Consider the following 19,057-nt stretch of genomic DNA (forward strand, 5'->3'; position numbering starts at 1 on the left):
AAGCTTGCGTTTGAATTTGTGTTTTTAATTGTGAATATAGAATTACAACACATGCATTAAACACAGTGATATTTATAGGTGTGGTTGGAGATTATATTGGAACTGTAACTTTGTCACCTGTGTATGATATAATATGTTACTTAATCATCTCATATTTGTAATTTGGACTGAATGTAACTATATTAAAAAATGTCTTTTATTATAGACTGTCGACAGCTTGACTCTGCGGTGAAGTCATACTACCGAGAACCCGAAGGGGGTTCAAGTAAGTTACATAGTTCTAACATTGGTTGGATACTGCGTATCCGATACTGACATAAGGCAAAATCATAGAAATCTGGCATATGTTTTCACATATGAGAGGTACTAGTATATATTCATGGTATTTGGTTGCCTTACCAAGCAATTGGTTTTTAGATTACGTCCTCATAAACCGAAAATATATTATTCCTGATTGGCTGAAAATAGATCACGCGAGGCTTTATTGGACTGCATTATTGGCCTGAACGGCATCACTAATACCGCATTTTGTGTACTGTTTTAAGCTTGTGTACTGTTTTAAGATTAGTGATATCATTTAATTCTCATGTTAACCGATGTCGCTGCAACAGTCTCCTTTGCAATTCCATTGCAACGATATCTTCAAGGATATATCGTTGATCTCACACCCGTCATACATCCAGTAGAAGCCAACTTTTGTATGAAAAAAACCCTATGACCGGATTCGATGCTATTGAGTAAATTAAGCTCTTGTGTGGATACGAACATCTTAATACGAGCATTAAATTTGGAACAAAGGCATTTCACAGTAAAGGTTATATATATGGTTCAATCATTTTTCAGCGAACAAGGTGTATTTAAACATAACCCTTCCAACTGATCGGCAAGTGACACTCACCGCAATTCCACCCTATCACATCATACTTGAGAGAAATCCTGAGGCTGGAAACAACAGGTGGATTCTCAGAGTTAATGGGTCACTGGATGCAGAAACTGTGAGTTATATGTACAGCAGATAGACAACCAGAGTTAATGGGTCACTGGATGCAGAAACTGTGAGTTATATGTACAGCAGATAGACAATCAGAGTTAATGGGTCACTGGATGCAGAAACTGTGAGTTATATGTACAGCAGATAGACAATCAGAGTTAATGGGTCACTGGATGCAGAAACTGTGAGTTACAGCATATAGACAATCAGAGTTAATGGGTCACTGGATGCAGAAACTGTGAGTTACAGCATATAGACAATCAGAGTTAATGGGTCACTGGATGCAGAAACTGTGAGTTATATGTACAGCAGATAGACAACCAGAGTTAATGGGTCACTGGATGCAGAAACTGTGAGTTACAGCAGATAGACAACCAGAGTTAATGGGTCACTGGATACAGAAACTGTGAGTTACAGCATATAGACAATCAGAGTTAATGGGTCACTGGATGCAGAAACTGTGAGTTACAGCATATAGACAATCAGAGTTAATGGGTCACTGGATGCAGAAACTGTGAGTTATATGTACAGCAGATAGACAACCAGAGTTAATGGGTCACTGGATGCAGAAACTGTGAGTTACAGCATATAGACAATCAGAGTTAATGGGTCACTGGATGCAGAAACTGTGAGTTACAGCATATAGACAATCAGAGTTAATGGGTCACTGGATGCAGAAAACTGTGAGTTATCTGGATGCAGAAACAGCAGATAGACAACCAGAGTTAATGGGTCACTGGATGCAGAAACTGTGAGTTACAGCATATAGACAATCAGAGTTAATGGGTCACTGGATACAGAAACTGTGAGTTACAGCATATAGACAATCAGAGTTAATGGATCACTGGATGCAGAAACTGTGAGTCACTGGATGCAGAAACTGTAGTTATATGTACAGCAGATAGACAACCAGAGTTAATGGGTCACTGGATGCAGAAACTGTGAGTAACAGCATATAGACAATCAGAGTTAATGGGTCACTGGATGCAGAAACTGTGAGTTACAGCATATAGACAATCAGAGTTAATGGGTCACTGGATGCAGAAACTGTGAGTTATATGTACAGCAGATAGACAACCAGAGTTAATGGGTCACTGGATACAGAAACTGTGAGTTACAGCATATAGACAATCAGAGTTAATGGGTCACTGGATGCAGAAACTGTGAGTTACAGCATATAGACAATCAGAGTTAATGGGTCACTGGATGCAGAAACTGTGAGTTATATGTACAGCAGATAGACAATCAGAGTTAATGACAATCAGGTCACTGGATGCAGAAACTGTGAGTTACAGCATACAGACAATCAGAGTTAATGGGTCACTGGATGCAGAAACTGTGAGTTACAGCATATAGACAATCAGAGTTAATGGGTCACTGGATGCAGAAACTGTGAGTTATATGTACAGCAGATAGACAACCAGAGTTAATGGGTCACTGGATGCAGAAACTGTGAGTTACAGCATATAGACAATCAGAGTTAATGGGTCACTGGATACAGAAACTGTGAGCAAGAAACTGTGAGAGTTACAGCATATAGACAATCAGAGTTAATGGGTCACTGGATACAGAAACTGTGAGTTACAGCATATAGACAATCAGAGTTAATGGGTCACTGGATGCAGAAACTGTGAGTTACAGCATATAGACAATCAGAGTTAATGGGTCACTGGATACAGAAACTGTGAGTTACAGCATATAGACAATCAAAGTTAATGGGTCACTGGATGCAGAAACAGTGAGTTACAGCATATAGACAATCAGAGTTAATGGGTCACTGGATGCAGAAACTGTGAGTTACAGCATATAGACAATCAATGTTAATGGCTCACTGGATGCAGAAACTGTGAGTTACAGCATATAGACAATCAATGTAAATGGGTCACTGGATACAGAAACTGTGAGTTACAGCATATAGACATTCAATGTTAATGGGTCACTGGATGCAGAAACTGTGAGTTACAGCATATAGACAATCAATGTTAATGGGTCACTGGATGCAGAAACTGTGAGTTACAGCATATAGACAATCAGAGTTAATGGGTCACTGGATACAGAAACTGTGAGTTACAGCATATAGACAATCAATGGGTTAATGAGGTCACTGGATGCAGAAACTGTGAGTTATATGTACAGCATATAGACAATCAGAGTTAATGGGTCACTGGATGCAGAAACTGTGAGTTACAGCATATAGACAATCAGAGTTAATGGGTCACTGGATACAGAAACTGTGAGTTACAGCATATAGACAATCAGAGTTAATGGGTCACTGGATACAGAAACTGTGAGTTACAGCATATAGACAATCAGAGTTAATGGGTCACTGGATACAGAAACTGTGAGTTACAGCATATAGACAATCAATGTTAATGGGTCACTGGATGCAGAAACTGTGAGTTACAGCATATAGACAATCAATGTTAATGGGTCACTGGATACAGAAACTGTGAGTTACAGCATATAGACAATCAGAGTTAATGGGTCACTGGTTGCACATACGATGAGTTATTTAATGATGTGTATTGAACCTGATAAACGGATTCGTCAACCATTCACTGAAGATGAAAAATGTTATGGTTCTCCAACTAGTTTTCAGTTGAACCATTGCAGCTATTCTTGAAGTTTTCTATGTATTTTATTAGAATTCTAAATGACTGACAACATCTTGTTTTAGGTCAGCCAAATCCATGGAAATCTCAGATGTGTAGGACCCCTTGCACAAACAGTAAGTGTTCTTTTTGTATGGAATTCTGGAAGGGACATTGTCGCGTTGTCGCGCTTTGGTTAATTTTGCCTCATTTTGCTTGTTTGTGAGAGGGCGACAATGCGACAACGCGACAATGTACCTTCCAGTATTCCATACTTTTGGGATATGAATTTAACATTACTTTGTGATAGGACTAACTTAACATTTGTATGTCTACGTACCTATTTCACATTGATTTATTGTTTTCAATTTAAAACCATAGCCACGTTTTTTACCCCCAAAGTGAGGATACGGGTCATTAGATACTAAATCCCTACGTGACTCGTGCGTTGTTTATAAATCTTATGTCAACGCAATGTAAATATACCCTATGTCAATTATCAAAGTTTATACTTTTTGCGTTACAGCAGAGAATGTCACTTAAATCTGTGTGATATATATCATGTTAGTCCTGCATTCATTATATATTCTATAAATTGTATGTTCATTGGGCCTGTGGCCTTTAAAACTGTATGAATAAATACAATACACACTCTTGCGTTGTGCATATCTAATTATTTTACTTAACGAGATCCCCGCTTTCACTCGTTTAAAAACACTGGTGTTACACGAGAGCCTGTTTAGTATTGTATTTATTTTACCATAATTTCATAGCTTGGATTCTGATCGATAACTGTTCTTTGTTTCATATAGGGTATTACAACCATTTTTATAGTGGTGGTCGAAGATGTCAATGAATTTTCTCCAAAGTTTGGACAAAACATCTACACGGTTAATGTCAGCGAGGTAATATCGAGTTACTTCCCTTGTGATGATAGCTTTATTTTCAATCACTATAATGGTCTATAAAAATATGTGATTGGGTGGTTGTAATGTGTGACCTGAGTGTGTCTCATTGTACACCAACGTATCTTTGTTACACCAAGACACCATGTAAATAGGCCACCCCGGTATGACTGAAATACCGGCTTAAATAACATATCCGTTCACTATATACTAAACCCAACCAAGCTAAGGACCACCCCAATATTCAATATTTAAGTATTGTATGGATAATAAAATGAACTGTTAAATACTTTAATGCTGAAAATCGGGATGGTCCTAACTTTGTTGTTGCGTATAGATCCTAAATTTCGGTTGCAACATTTGTAATTGTCGTGATAAAATAGATTACACCTATTATGGATAAGTTTGAATAGGTGGTTGATGATATGTGGAGTATCAGAGCTATCTTAGATGTATGACGTTATATATTGTGTATATGAATGACGACTGCTGTTTCAGATGACACTGCCAAACACCACAGTCTTCACTTTAACAGGACTAGCTACCGACCCCGATGCGTCCAATGAACGCATTTACTACTCGCTGTCGCACAATCAAGTGAGAACTTCGTAAAACCGCCATAGTTCGCTGATTATTATTACTACCAAATTGTATTTATCCGCATTAACACGTGTTCGGTATGAAGAAGCAAGAAATGGAGTTATCGGCCTTTGTGTAAGCAGATGCCTACCATAGGTCATCGCTCGGATAGTGGGGTGTCCGCATTGACGGGGGTTTCACTCCGACATTGTTTTTCATGTTTTTTCAGCGATCCATTCATATAATTTTTACAGTTATTTTTTGCCTTTATACCAAACGGAATTTGTTCTGAGGATAATGAAGACTGAGTAATTAACCATTTAATTTGCACTGTGATCTGTATATATTTCAATCATTCTGTTGAATCAGAATATTTCGGTTCCGGGTTCTTCGTGCAGTGGTTTATAATTCAAACAGTATATTTACCTGATAACGGGCGTGCGACCACGAACGTTGTGTTTGGTAAATGCATAATACTTTAATCGATATATCGTATGGCTCTATAGAAATGATGGCACGTGTATTTTAATTCCGTTAACTTCAGTCACACAATGTTTAATGTGTTCAACAATCTCCGTTCTTCTGTTTGTGGTGGGACAATCCCTTAGGTATTAACATTCTGGAAATTAAATGACATTGCTAATGGTAATATAATATTATCTGTACATAACTCAGTTTGTTTTGTCTTCAGGAAACGCTATGTTATGATATACATGTAGTTATCGCCAAGTAATCATTTACGTCGCTATTTCATTCTCTTGTCATATTACGTACTTAAATATTTCAATACTTCAGAACCCCCCGCTTTTTGGACTGAACACATATGGATCGACACTCATAACGCTACGACGGCTGGACTTCGACTTCGCGGGGACCAAGCAATACAACGTCACGATAACAGCGAAAGTAAGAACCTACCTTTATGGATAACAACTTCTTTATCGTGTTGTTAGCATGAATAGGTCATTATACCTTTATCTTGTTTCACAGCTACATGAGGAACTCCAGCGACCCGTCGCGATACAGTGTGATAAGGAAGTTGTTATCTATACCCTTTGTCTAAGGTACATATTTAGGATATATATGATATTATGTTGTCAAAGAGTTGTCTTATTCAGCTGACCTGGCGTTATGTTTCAGGAAAATATCCAAAATGGGCTCAATAGTACCGCACTGCTGATAATAAATGTTCTGGACGGAGATGACCTTAACCCGAGATTCGAACACCCGCTGTATAATGCCACGATCAACGAAGGGGTAGGTCGGAACTTGCATATATCCACTGTAGAACTTAAACACCAGACATGATTTCAGCATGTGAGTGATGTGAAGACGAACTATGAACATCGCATAATGAAACCCTAATTTGTTCGTGAAGAGCTATAGTTGGCTGTCTCAGGCGACGCGAGGCCCAGCTGCACACGACACTGTACCTTGCAGTATTCTTATGTTGTGCCGTGGTCATGGTTGGAATGCCTGTAAACAGTATAACTCTGCTTAAACGACCTGCCTCTTTGGGGGATTTTCTCGTTAGGTGGACACGCTGAGTTATTGATAAAATAATTGGTTGGTTTGTTGTTTAACGCCACACTCAGCAATATTCCAGCTATATGACGGCGGCCTGGACCAGACAATCCAGTGATCAGCGTCATGAGCATCGATTGAGATACGATGACATGACAAAAGAACGTTCAATAGAAACACACGCACGCACGCACGCGCACACACACACTCACTCACGATATGAGTTGTGTACTGTTATAGACCTACAGAGACTTTGTTCTGGACGCGGGTATACGAGCAAAGGACGAGGACACGGGGCTGTCTGCAGCTATAGAGTACAACATCACTAATGGTAAGTTCACCACGAAAACACATGTTGTGGATACTGTCACGTACGGGGTAATAGGTTTATTTGTTTGGTTTAAATAGTTTAAGTGACGTCTTTTTCCGCAATATTCAAGCCATGTGATGTCAGCCTGTGAATAATCGAGTCCAGACTAGAAAAACCAGGGGTTGATATTGCGAACACCCTTAACGTGGTCGTGGTAGAATGCTATCAGCGACATCCCACTGTAATGCATGAGTTCCCGGGGACCTCTAGTAACCTGTAACCCTCAAGGGTCTAGCGAACAGGTGAAAAAATCCCAGGGATGCATATATCTACCTTAATATTTGTGTATCAAAACACTTAAATGATTTTGAGGAACATCATGGACAGTTTTCTCTCAATATAACAGAAAAACATTCTCACAATTTGTAAGTGTTACAGCACTCAAACCAAAGTAGATCTGTAAATACACGATTCTGTAAAGCATACACAGATACCCAGATAGCATTCAGACGTTGGCCCAATGTTGGCAATGGTTTTGCCAACATTGCCAACGTTGGGCCAACGTCTGAATGCTATCTGGGTATGTGTTTTACGACTTATTCTAGCCCGGGTCCCTCACCATACAGCTGTCAGCTACTGTTAAAGCGACGTCAAACCAAAATAACTCTATGTAATTCTTCACAGCATCGCCAGGCAGTCCGTTCACCATACTCAACAATGGAAGCCTGGTGGTTAATGGAAACCTACAACCAGAGACCACATACACCATCAACATCAAGGTAGATTCCACGTTCATCATCGATATGAAGATTCTAACAAATAAGTCCTTACTTATACAGTGAAACCTGCCAACACCGGCACCTGTCTAATCCGGCACTGTCAAAACCGATATAAAAATTTGGTCCCGCCATTTTACAACGATATTATGATCATTAAAACATTGTCTAATCCGGCACCTGCCTATTCCGTATTCTGGGACGACTTTCTGGTCCCAACAAGCGAATTTAACTATAATTAACACTGTCTAAACCGGCATGGGTGTGAGCAGTCCAATCAAGGACCCAATACACTCCTCCTCTTGTAATCAACATCACGGTAGGGAACAATATGGGAACAATATGGAAGTCACCTATATCATTAGCCTCCAGGTAGGGTCACTCAGACCACATATACCACCAACATCAAGGTAGGGTCACTCTGACCGCATATACCACCAACATCAAGGTAGGGTCACTCAGACCACATGTACCACCAACATCAAGGTAGGGTCACTCAGACCTCATATACCACCAACATCAAGGTAGGGTCACTCAGACCGCATATACCACCAACATCAAGGTAGGGTCACTCTGACCGCATATACCACCAACATCAAGGTAGGGTCACTCAGACCACATGTACCACCAACATCAAGGTAGGGTCACTCAGGCCACATGTACCACCAACATCAAGGTAGGGTCACTCAGACCTCATATACCACCAACATCAAGGTAGGGTCACTCAGACCACATGTACTAACATCATTAAAGTTCGGTCATTCAGGCAACATATACCACCAACATCAAGGTAGGGTCACTCAACCACATGTACTAACTACATTAAGGTAGGGTCACTCAGACCTCATATACCACCAACATCAAGGTAGGGTCACTCAGACCTCACATACCACCAACATCAAGGTAGGGTCTCTAAGACCTCATATACCAACAGCATCAAGGTAGGGTCACTCAGACCACATATACCAACAACATCAAGGTAGGGTCACTCAGACCACATATACCAACAACATCAAGGTAGGGTCACTCAGACCCATATACCACCAACATCAAGGTAGGGTCACTCAGACCACATATACCACCAACATCAAGGTAGGGTCACTCAGACCACATATACCACCAACATCAAGGTAGGGTCACTCAGACCTCACATACCACCAACATCAAGGTAGGGTCACGCAGACCACATATACGAACAACATTAAGGTAGGGTCACTCAGACCACATATACCACCAACATCAAGGTAGGGTCACTCTGACCATATATAATAACAACATCAAGGTAGGGTCACTCAGACCTCATATACCAACAGCATCAAGGTAGGGTCACTCAGCCATATGTACTAACTGCATTAAGGTATGGTCTCTAAGACCTCATATACCACCAACATCAAGGTAGGGTCAATCAGACCACATATACCAACAAGATCAAGGTAGGGTCACTCAGATCACATATACCACCAACATCAAGATAGGGTCACTCAGACCACATATACCACCAACATCAAGGTAGGGTCACTCAGACCACATATACCACCAACATTAAGGTAGGGTCACTCAGACGACATATACCACCAACATTAAGATAGGGTCACTCAGACCTTATATACCACCAACATCAAGATAGGGTCACTCAGACCACATATACCACCAACATCAAGGTAGGGTCACTCAGACCTCAAATACCACAACCAACATCAAGGTAGGGTCACTCAGACCACATATACCACCAACATCAAGGTAGGGTCACTCAGACCTCATATACCACAAACATCAAGATAGGGTCACTCAGACCACATATACCACCAACATCAATGTAGGGTCACTCAGCCCACATATACCACCAACATCCAGGTATTAGGGTCACTCAGACCACACAACACCACATATACTATCTACATACACCATACGTTCAACGTACATTTTCTATTTAACCAAGGGGTTTCAAACCAATCGACCAGAAGAACGCTACGACGACGCTGTTGTGCTGGTGACTGTTGTAGACGTCAATGATCACGCTCCTGTGATGTCAGCGTCATCGTATACAGCCATTCTGACGGAAAACTCCCTTCCCGGCACCGTCGTCATCGGCGTCAACGCGACAGATGACGACTACGTGAGTAATACGGTGTAATACGCAAACACCTCCATAGCAATGCTGAACGTAGCACGGTTTAACCTAGTACAGTGTGGTATTCTGTCCAGATGAAATTATAGGTAGTCAGTTTCATGTGTAACGGATAGGACAAGGAGATACACATGAAAAATATATTAAATGAATTTGATACTAACTGTCCGTACTAAGAAATCTTTATAAGGAGTGTTGCTACTTGTATGTATAATATACTGTTGATAACGAACAGTTTTTGCCTTTGGTAATAATGTCACTGCAACCGCTGGCTGATAGGGTGTTCCTTCGTCATGTTTTGGGTATAGCTTATCTGGTTGGTTCTTGTTCCAAAATCATATTCGTGACCATTGACGGACAATGAATGTAAATGAATGTTTTCACAACTTTTTTGCCGGATCGTGGTCCATGAACCCATTAATTAAGCGAAAACACAGTAAACGCCCTTTTATCTCCAAGATATAATATCCATACATGGTATGTGTTATTTATTCTTGTCATATCAATTTCGTGGACTTTGTCTTGCATATTTGGGCACTTATAAGACAAACGTCCGTAGGACTACACAATAACCAGAACTTATTGCCCTGCAATTTTGACTGGATGAATAACCAAGTATTTAGAACCATGAATTGGATTCTGATTGTGACAAATACATTTCTTCGTTTCGCGTCCATAAACGGCATGTTTGGATCTCAGTGACATGTGTATGTACGTCTTGCGTAAAGGAGATGTACAACTTGTAGTGACAAGTCGTATCGAGATAAGATTTCAAAAGAAGATTCTATCATTTCTTGAGATGATGAAGTCAGAAACATGTTTTCTTTCAAATATTTTCACATTACATTAAATAATACTGTTCAGTGTTATCTTTCTCTTTTATTTATAATTTAGTTGTATAGGTCAAAACAAGCTGATAAGATTCATTAAAAGTTTGCTTCCACGTGTCAGAGCATATTTCCCATATATATTCTGTATTGATTAAATTTTCATAATTGAATACCCAATAGTATACCCATGTTTCAACATAATTGTTTATGGTTTGTCCATTTTGCTTGCTTGTTGTTTAACGCCATACTTAGCAGTCGTACAGCAACTTTGTGGCGACCTGTAAATGAAAGAGTGTGTCCTGACAATCGAGTGATTGATATCATCAACAACGACCCCCTCCGTTTGGGTACATGAGGTAGTGACGTGACTTGCCCATCCGATACATTTTGTCACCCCTTTAGAGAAGGAAACGTTTCTGGGGATCATGTCTCATCCTGAAATCTGAAATGAACAGTATCTGTATATAGAGTGCAATCATGATGCTGTTACTGATGTCATATGTTGTACCATTACAGGGTTACAACGCCGCCTTTGTCTACCACTTCACCAACACGTCAGTGCCTTTTGAAATAGACACCGAGGGGGACATCGGGATGGTGAGAGTCAGAACAGGAGCCACCATAGACAGAGAAAAGCAAGACCAGTATCTGCTGGAGGTGAGCTTCATTGCCATCATAATCTCTTTTTCGAATCCCAAATTTGTACACTTTGTGACTTTGATGTGACAGTGTCGTAGCAATTGTAATCTAAACCAAACATTGGACTTGCTCCACGTTCTTCTTTCTCTCCAACAGGCTGGCCTAACGTGAGTTACCTGTCACACTAGTCTCAGCATAGTTAATCCAACACATTTAGGCCGATTCCCAAAGTAGTTAATGTTTTAATTCTTAAACTTATTCCGTCAGCGATTATGCGTATTTCTTACAGGGAAATGTCAGAAGTCAATAAGTCGGCCTAATGACGTAATGGTAAAAAGTGACGTCACGACAATTATCATATTCAATTTTCAGGTTCACTTTTTTTCACTCCGTAATGATAAAAATATTTGACACATCCACTACATCTGTTTCCCTTTGAGTGCGATTCGACTGATGACATACCCCCCCCCCCAATGAAATAACATAAAATAAAAAATAAAAAAGCCAAAAACACACAACAAAAGCACCCAATAAAACTGCACCAAGAGAGACAATCTGTCAGAAGAGCCATGAGGATGGGGGAAGTCACTTCCCGAACAAATCGGAATGGCGAAAACATCCAGGGTTCCAGTCATGATGGAATGATGACTTAAGTTACAGCTGACCTGCCAGCTTTCAGAACAGATCAGGCACACAGATATAAATAAAAAACACTATGCTTCAACCCTGAACACCCCTCCCCAGATTATAGGTGTTTTGTATTTAATTACATATACATGACAGTTCTATACCACTGATATAAAATTATTAGCACTAATCTATGTCATGTCATAAATGTTTGCTAGTATCATTTTATTGTTTTCTTCAGATATACGCTGAGGAGGTGTTCACCTCCGAGAGGTTCAGGAGCGGCAACAGCACCTTACTCATCACCGTGGAAGACGTCAACGACAATAGCCCCACCTTTAACAGCCCCAGTTACAGCTTCTCCATCGACAAAAACGACACCATCGGCACAACTGTGGGCTGGGTAGGGCAAACATTACTACATTGTCATTCAGGAGTAATTAACTGTTTGTATTTGGGCGTATACATCTAAACACAGGGGTTTGAAACATAGACAATGACAATTTATTCAGTATGGAGGCCACATGGCCTAAAGTACATTTAATATACAGGAATACAGTGCACAGCGGTGTACAATGTAGAAGAACAGGATTGAGTACTGTAGAGTCGATATACTCAGACGGGCAAGTTTTGTTTCAGGTAAATACTTAAAGCTAGTATGTGATCCTCGTCAATTGATGTCAACAACTGATAATATTTAGCATGTGATGGTTTAACATGATAGTAGGATGGAATAATCTTCTTGCGGCTTTCAGAATAATAGGGACAGATAAGCAGAAAATGATACTCATCCTCAATTTGCTGTAATTGGCACTTAGTGCATACTAACATTCTTCTCTGGGCAGTTTTGTCAAACCGATACTGTTGAATATTTAACTTATGTGAAAGACAACGAAACTTACGTAGAATTCTTCATAGAATCGTGTTTGTCAGCAAGTGAGGATACGTATTTCTCAGGAGTTAACAATGATTTCAACTCAGAGTATGCACCCATGAAGTGTGAATTACTAATCTTAAAGTGCCAATCTTGAAACAAAATATCTTTGCTACGTTGTTGAAATTGCTGAATAAATATGTCAATATGACCACAATCCTGGTCGGGCGATCCAAACATATGAAAATCCGGTGTACCAACGTAATAATCTAACTCTTGACACCCAATTTGTTTTCCCATTTTCATCGTATACCTTAAGCATCTCATAACAGGCCTTTGGATATCTACTAGATTCCATACATAACAGTCGACACCAGTACTTGATACAGCGAGTATAATATCTCACACAAAGCGGGTATCTGCCTGTCTCACCGAGGATGGCATTTGTTGATACTATCTTACTGATACCTATAAATCTCTTATAGAAGTTTCCTTGTACTCTTTGAAACATAGAATCCGGTATGAAAATGAAGAAGTGCAACTGACGGCCATGTCTTTTGTTACAGGTGAATGCTTCTGATCCTGATGCGGGTAACAATGGGATAGTGAAGTACTCCATCCAGCATATAACGTCACCTATATTCAAACTTAACCCAGATACAGGGGAGATAACTGTGAACTATACACTAGGCGATGACTATGTTGGACAAGTGTATATCGCAATCACGGCGGAGGATCAGGGACCGCCGTCAGATAGAAGGTTTGAATGTGCTTCATTGTATGGAATGGAATGGTACTACATGTATGTTGTCATAGAATCGACGTTTTGAATACAGTGTAATTATCATAGCTATCTCCGTAAACTCTAAGACACAAGACCTTGTACGTTGTACGTGTGTGGCAGGCAACAAGACGTGTATTTTAGAAGGCCTTAACAAGGCTCAAGGCTATTTAGTCCTCCAAGTGCCAGTCCGTGTTTTAAATGGTGCAAAAGGCTTGGTATGGATTGAACGACTTATGTCGATGCTGCTTGGTATGCCAAATATACAAAGCCCAACACCCCTTTGACTTCAGATGCCGTTTCCAGTGTTCCAGTGTTCTGACTTGTGTTGACTTTTCATATGTCTCTGCCTCGTGTTCTGCGTATATCAAAATCTTAGCAATAATGTATTTCAGAACGTCTGTAGCAAGCGTGGTTGTTGTCATCAATGACGTGGACCTATACGCCCCCGTATTTGACTCGCCAACATACGACCGCACTGTCCCTGAAGATACATCAATAAACTCCTTGCTCATGCAGATTATTGTGAGTGTTAATGACATTCTATATTTACTGACTTTTTGTTAAATGTCTTAAGTCTGTGAACTGCGAATACCTGAATATATATGACTATGACATAGTTTGATTACTAGGAATGTGTAATTTCAATACTTAGTTGACTACAACTGTCTGATTTTTTTGCTGTGTGCCATCGATCATAATTTTCACTCCGACCTGAAATATTGATTAAGTTTTCTGTCCCTACTAATTTTGATATTCATGCCGTGGTGTGATAGAAAAGATACTCATGGCACAGCACTGTCAGAAAATGTCCAGATCAGCTGGATCTTTCTTCAGTCACATGTATTTTAACCTTGTGTGATCTACGGCATAGGTTAATATTGAAACTATGGGCTTCAAGATTTAATATAATGTGCCACAGAATGGGTAAAACACATTTTTTCTCCCGTCCACTCTCCTGCTGGTTTAGGCTGAAGATCGGAAACACATAAATGGATGGGCTCATACAACTTTTGCTTTTTACTTGGCAGGCTCGTGACCGCGACAGTGGCGACAGTGTCACCTACACGGTGATCAGCGGAGACGACAACAACACTTTCAGCCTGGACTCAAGCAGGTTCGTGCTCTGCAATAACAGTGTCATTTCTGGTAGAGACTGCAGATATTTGTTCTGGAATCGTTTAAGGTTAAGCCATTTTTTGCATATTTAAAGGAGAGACCCAATACTTTTTCCGGGAACTCCAAAACACATTATGTTTAAGTAACAAATTATTTGATTTCAATAATTGTAGGAACATGTCTGAAAACAATGGTCGTCCCCTAAAGAACATTGTGTTTATTCGTTTTAATGAAATAGACGGAAAAACAACTGTCACTGTGCGCTACATTCAGATCCTTTATGCTTTGTCGTTTTCAGTGGAGTCCTGACATTGGTCAGAAGCCTGGACAGAGAGTCGCGTGACCTGTATAACCTCACTGTACAAGCATCGGATGGCTTTAAGGTGCGTTTTAACACAAAGTCACGTACTGTTTTCGAAAAACTAAAACGCTGAGATCAGTATGTATATGTATATAAATAATGCATCTTTTAAGCGTACCTACATGCTGGTAAGCTGGTAAGGAATATAGGCAAGGCGTCTTGTCTACTAGTTGCAATGCATCGGGGCGTTTTCATGGGTTTTGTGATACAGGATATTTCTCTCTTTGTTGATGAAACCAAACACATCTTACAAGAAAACCTGCATACCTAGTTACGAATTCAGAAAATGAAAACGATTTTCCGAAACAAATACTGTTTTCAAGGAAATCCAGGTAAACATTCCCTACCCTTAGCCTATGACCCCGCCCAAAGAATATCAAATGGTTGGTACCTAAGTGTGTTGGCTTCTCCAGAGTTCCGACGCTACAGTCAACATAACTGTGGGCGACGTGAACGACAACAGCCCGAGGTTCGACAACATCTCCTACACATTCTCTGTGTCTGAGGACATAGGAGTAGGCCAAGACATTGGCTTTGTGAGGGTAAGAACTGACGTAAACTTTAATCCTTTGGAACAGTAGTTCTTTTCTTGTTCATGATGCACCAGACACATTACTTGTGTTATTTGGAGAATGCAGCTAACGGATTAGCTACATAAGGTAATTTTAAAAAGTGAACACTTTGGGTCGCCTCCACATTGTTATATCATAAAATCAAAATGTGATAATTGCTCTGTTTAGCCTCTAGGTTACCACACAGAAAGTCCACGGATCACACAGAAATACTGAAACGTTTGTACCTTCTGAAGAGTGTAGGGATCATATGAGCTAATTATTCGAGCACAGCCCTCCTCCTTCGTACAATGCGAGTCAGTATATTACCGTACACCCCGTTACTGTCATAGATTGCTTTTATGGGTTCCTCATAGTGGTATTGTTTGAAATATCTCAATATAATTATTGAACTAATCCTATAGTAATACACTATAAACGTTCATCTTCCACATGTCTGGACCCTGTATTAAGAGTTTATTGTTAACTGGGGAGTACAAAGTAGAAAGACGCGCTTTAACATTCAGCTCGTAAATCCGTACAACTCCGATGTGAACATGTACATATGTAACATATACGTGTCGAGGTTTGGAACCTTTCCGTTTCTTGGCCGGCCTCTCCTAGTGTTCTGTATCACACAGTATATTGTCGCACGAACGACTTCTTGTTAGCATCTACCACGTTATCAAGGGGCGAATGTATTAATTATCATCTTTATCTTCTTTTAGGCCACGGATGCCGACACAGGGGCCAACAAAGATGTAACGTACTCTCTCCTGCTGGAGGCGTAAGTCGTTGTCCGTTTGATGTCTTCAAAGCATTCATACAAATATTGAATTAAAATCTCACAATATGCTCCATTTGTATTTGCTAATACAATGGTTGTTATATATAGAACATTCGAGGAACATTCATATACTGAGAGAAAATAATATGGGATCAGATGAAAGCACAAGTGTTCCTTTATTTGTTTCCAGGTTTCTTCACAAGTTGTACGATACAACGCTATGCGATACAACGCTTGTGAAGAAACCTGGAAACAAATAAAAGAACACTTGTGCTTTCATGTGATCCCTTTTTTTTTTCCCTCAGTATATTATCAGACATAACAATGTAAATTGGTATACGCTTTATTACATGATGATATTGACTGTGAATGATCAGTCATCTTAAAAGTTATAGCCTCTTGTATTTACGAGTACTATCAGAAAAGGTCAACTGTGACATTTATACCCAAATAATTATAGGGAAATACAAAGTAGAATTAAGAAATATAGTTTATATAGAAGTATTTTTCATGCAACCATCCTGCTTTAAATATGCTAATGCATGACTTGTACACAATTTACAAGTCACATGTTGGTGCGACACGTCTTTGCCTATCGTGCAAATTAGACTGAATGGTCAATAAAATTAGTATATTTTCAACACAATACTACGTTTTCCATTCACAGGACACAAGTAGCATCATTTCAAATTAACAGCAGTTCAGGGGAGGTCACCACAACGCGAGATCTCGATTACGAGAACGAGACTAACCACGTGCTGTTGGTCAGCGCTGCGGATCATGGTGACCCCTCTCGCTCTACCACTGTCACCGTCAACGTCGTCGTGATTGACGTCAATGACAACAGCCCCAAATTCGTGTCGACCACAGACAGCATAACAGTTAAAGAGGGCATCCAACCCAACTCCCTATACACAGCTGTGGTAAGGCTATTCGCTGATGATATAAGGACAAATACACTGCGTCTTGTACGTAAATACATTTCTGTGCGAGAAATAGTAGAAAAAATACCAAGCACGGGTCCATAACATATTACGCTTTTTTTTATATATATATAAACTCACTTCCACCGACACGTTTGATTTTCTGGCTGTGTCTCTGTGTACCCATCACGTACCGTTATGAAACAGTTGCATCAAGTTCGGTGACATATTCTAATTCATCAACACCCGTTTTTACATTACTTTTTTCATTTATTCCACTTTCTTTCAGTGTTGCATTCAGTCAGTATGTCTATTGTATCATCGCGTCATCATTTGTACAATTATCAGCTCCTGCGCTTGTGACGCCAGTATATACTGACGGGAAAAAGAAAATACACACCCGTGTTTGATAATGACACAAATTATTTATTTGATAGTTATGTATTTGATTTGTCGTGGTTTGTGTTCAGTGACTTTTTAAAAACATAAATAACAAATAAATGATTTCACGTGAGTCTGCCACAGAATGACAAGGGGTTTATAACGGTAATGTTGGTTTTACACAGGCTCATGACTCCGACTCTGGTGACAACAAGGTTATTGAGTACAGGAGGACTGGCGGCTCGGACAAGTTCGAGGTGATGATGAATGGAAGCATCAGAGCTACGCAGTCACTTGACGTCGGTAACTACAACGTCACCGTCACTGCCTACAACATCCGCCCGTACGTCAGCTGTAGCAGCTGTGACAACGCCACCCTCACCGTCAGCATACATGTTTCTGTGAGTAACGTGACTCAAGCCTTCTGTGACATACAGGCTCGGATATAAGATATAACCGATCAGATATAACAGAGATCAACCATTACGAAGAATATTCTAGGTTCTTTAATGTCGGTCAATTGTTAAGTCCAGATATACATAGAACGAAGACTAAAGTTCCAAGACTTTGAGTACATTTACATGTGTACAGAATATAACTAAAAGTGGCTGTAGGGTGTTTTTGAACATATTGGATTTAGCGTGGTTCTGACAGTAATCCAGTTCCATCAAAGCGTATTAGCCTGCTGTGGGAGAAAAGTCTGACGTAAAGCAGATAATGAACCTTTACCGTTCTGTTGAAACCCACGAACACACGTTTTGTGTTAACAAAACTATAAACATAATGGGATGTGGAATCGGGATTCCAACCGATAATCTGGCGAATTGTGTCGCCTGACATGCAGGATCGGCTTGTGCTGCATACACGCTTCACAGCGGTCATTTATTTGCCGGAAGAGAAATTGCCCTTTTTCTATCATGAGTTCGTAGGTTTCATTATTGTCTGTGTCACATTGGACTCCTTCCTACATCTGTCTGACATGCAGTGATGTAACTGAAGTACTGTCACAGCGGTTTAAACCAAACCAGAGGTCACATCTGTTTGTGTAACTGTGTACGTGAAGATGTCATATGTCCCCAGGATGTCAACAACCATCCCCCACGGTTTAACCAGACAGCTTACACTGCCACGATCAGAGAAGGGCGAGTTGACAACCCGGTACTCAGGTAAAGCAGTACATTCCAGAATCACTGCATCAATGTAGCATATATTTTAACAAACACACCATAGACTGCCTTAAGCATTTATTCATCGATTGTTTCGGTGGTGATAGTTCTAGATGTGTTTATCTAAATAATGATTGAAATACGTACTTAACGAGTTCCATTTCGAGATATCATCGTATGTATTTATAAATATAATAGAATTCATTTGAGACAT

At 40.0% G+C, this 19,057-nt stretch overlaps 1 protein-coding gene across 1 annotated transcript in view; it reads left to right on the forward strand.

Annotated features, from left to right (window-relative positions):
- Positions 1–209: 209 nt before the first annotated feature.
- LOC124288892 (protocadherin Fat 4-like) overlaps positions 210–19,057 on the forward strand; it is a 49,381-nt gene continuing 30,533 nt past the window's right edge. Inside the window, exons 1-21 of the mRNA XM_046725480.1 lie at positions 210–265; positions 844–995; positions 3,669–3,719; positions 4,395–4,487; positions 4,986–5,084; positions 5,862–5,972; positions 6,207–6,323; positions 6,831–6,921; positions 7,585–7,679; positions 9,616–9,792; positions 11,151–11,291; positions 12,142–12,303; positions 13,341–13,534; positions 13,951–14,080; positions 14,587–14,672; positions 14,973–15,057; positions 15,449–15,577; positions 16,315–16,373; positions 17,041–17,296; positions 17,863–18,078; positions 18,758–18,843. Of these exons, the coding sequence (XP_046581436.1) occupies positions 4,986–5,084; positions 5,862–5,972; positions 6,207–6,323; positions 6,831–6,921; positions 7,585–7,679; positions 9,616–9,792; positions 11,151–11,291; positions 12,142–12,303; positions 13,341–13,534; positions 13,951–14,080; positions 14,587–14,672; positions 14,973–15,057; positions 15,449–15,577; positions 16,315–16,373; positions 17,041–17,296; positions 17,863–18,078; positions 18,758–18,843 (2,234 nt within the window). The 5' untranslated portion in view covers positions 210–265; positions 844–995; positions 3,669–3,719; positions 4,395–4,487. The remainder of the gene's footprint in view (positions 266–843; positions 996–3,668; positions 3,720–4,394; positions 4,488–4,985; positions 5,085–5,861; positions 5,973–6,206; positions 6,324–6,830; positions 6,922–7,584; positions 7,680–9,615; positions 9,793–11,150; positions 11,292–12,141; positions 12,304–13,340; positions 13,535–13,950; positions 14,081–14,586; positions 14,673–14,972; positions 15,058–15,448; positions 15,578–16,314; positions 16,374–17,040; positions 17,297–17,862; positions 18,079–18,757; positions 18,844–19,057) is intronic.

This window comes from Haliotis rubra, unplaced genomic scaffold, assembly GCF_003918875.1.
Source record: "Haliotis rubra isolate DU_JTF1 unplaced genomic scaffold, ASM391887v1 Scf428, whole genome shotgun sequence".
Lineage (NCBI taxonomy): Eukaryota > Metazoa > Mollusca > Gastropoda > Lepetellida > Haliotidae > Haliotis > Haliotis rubra.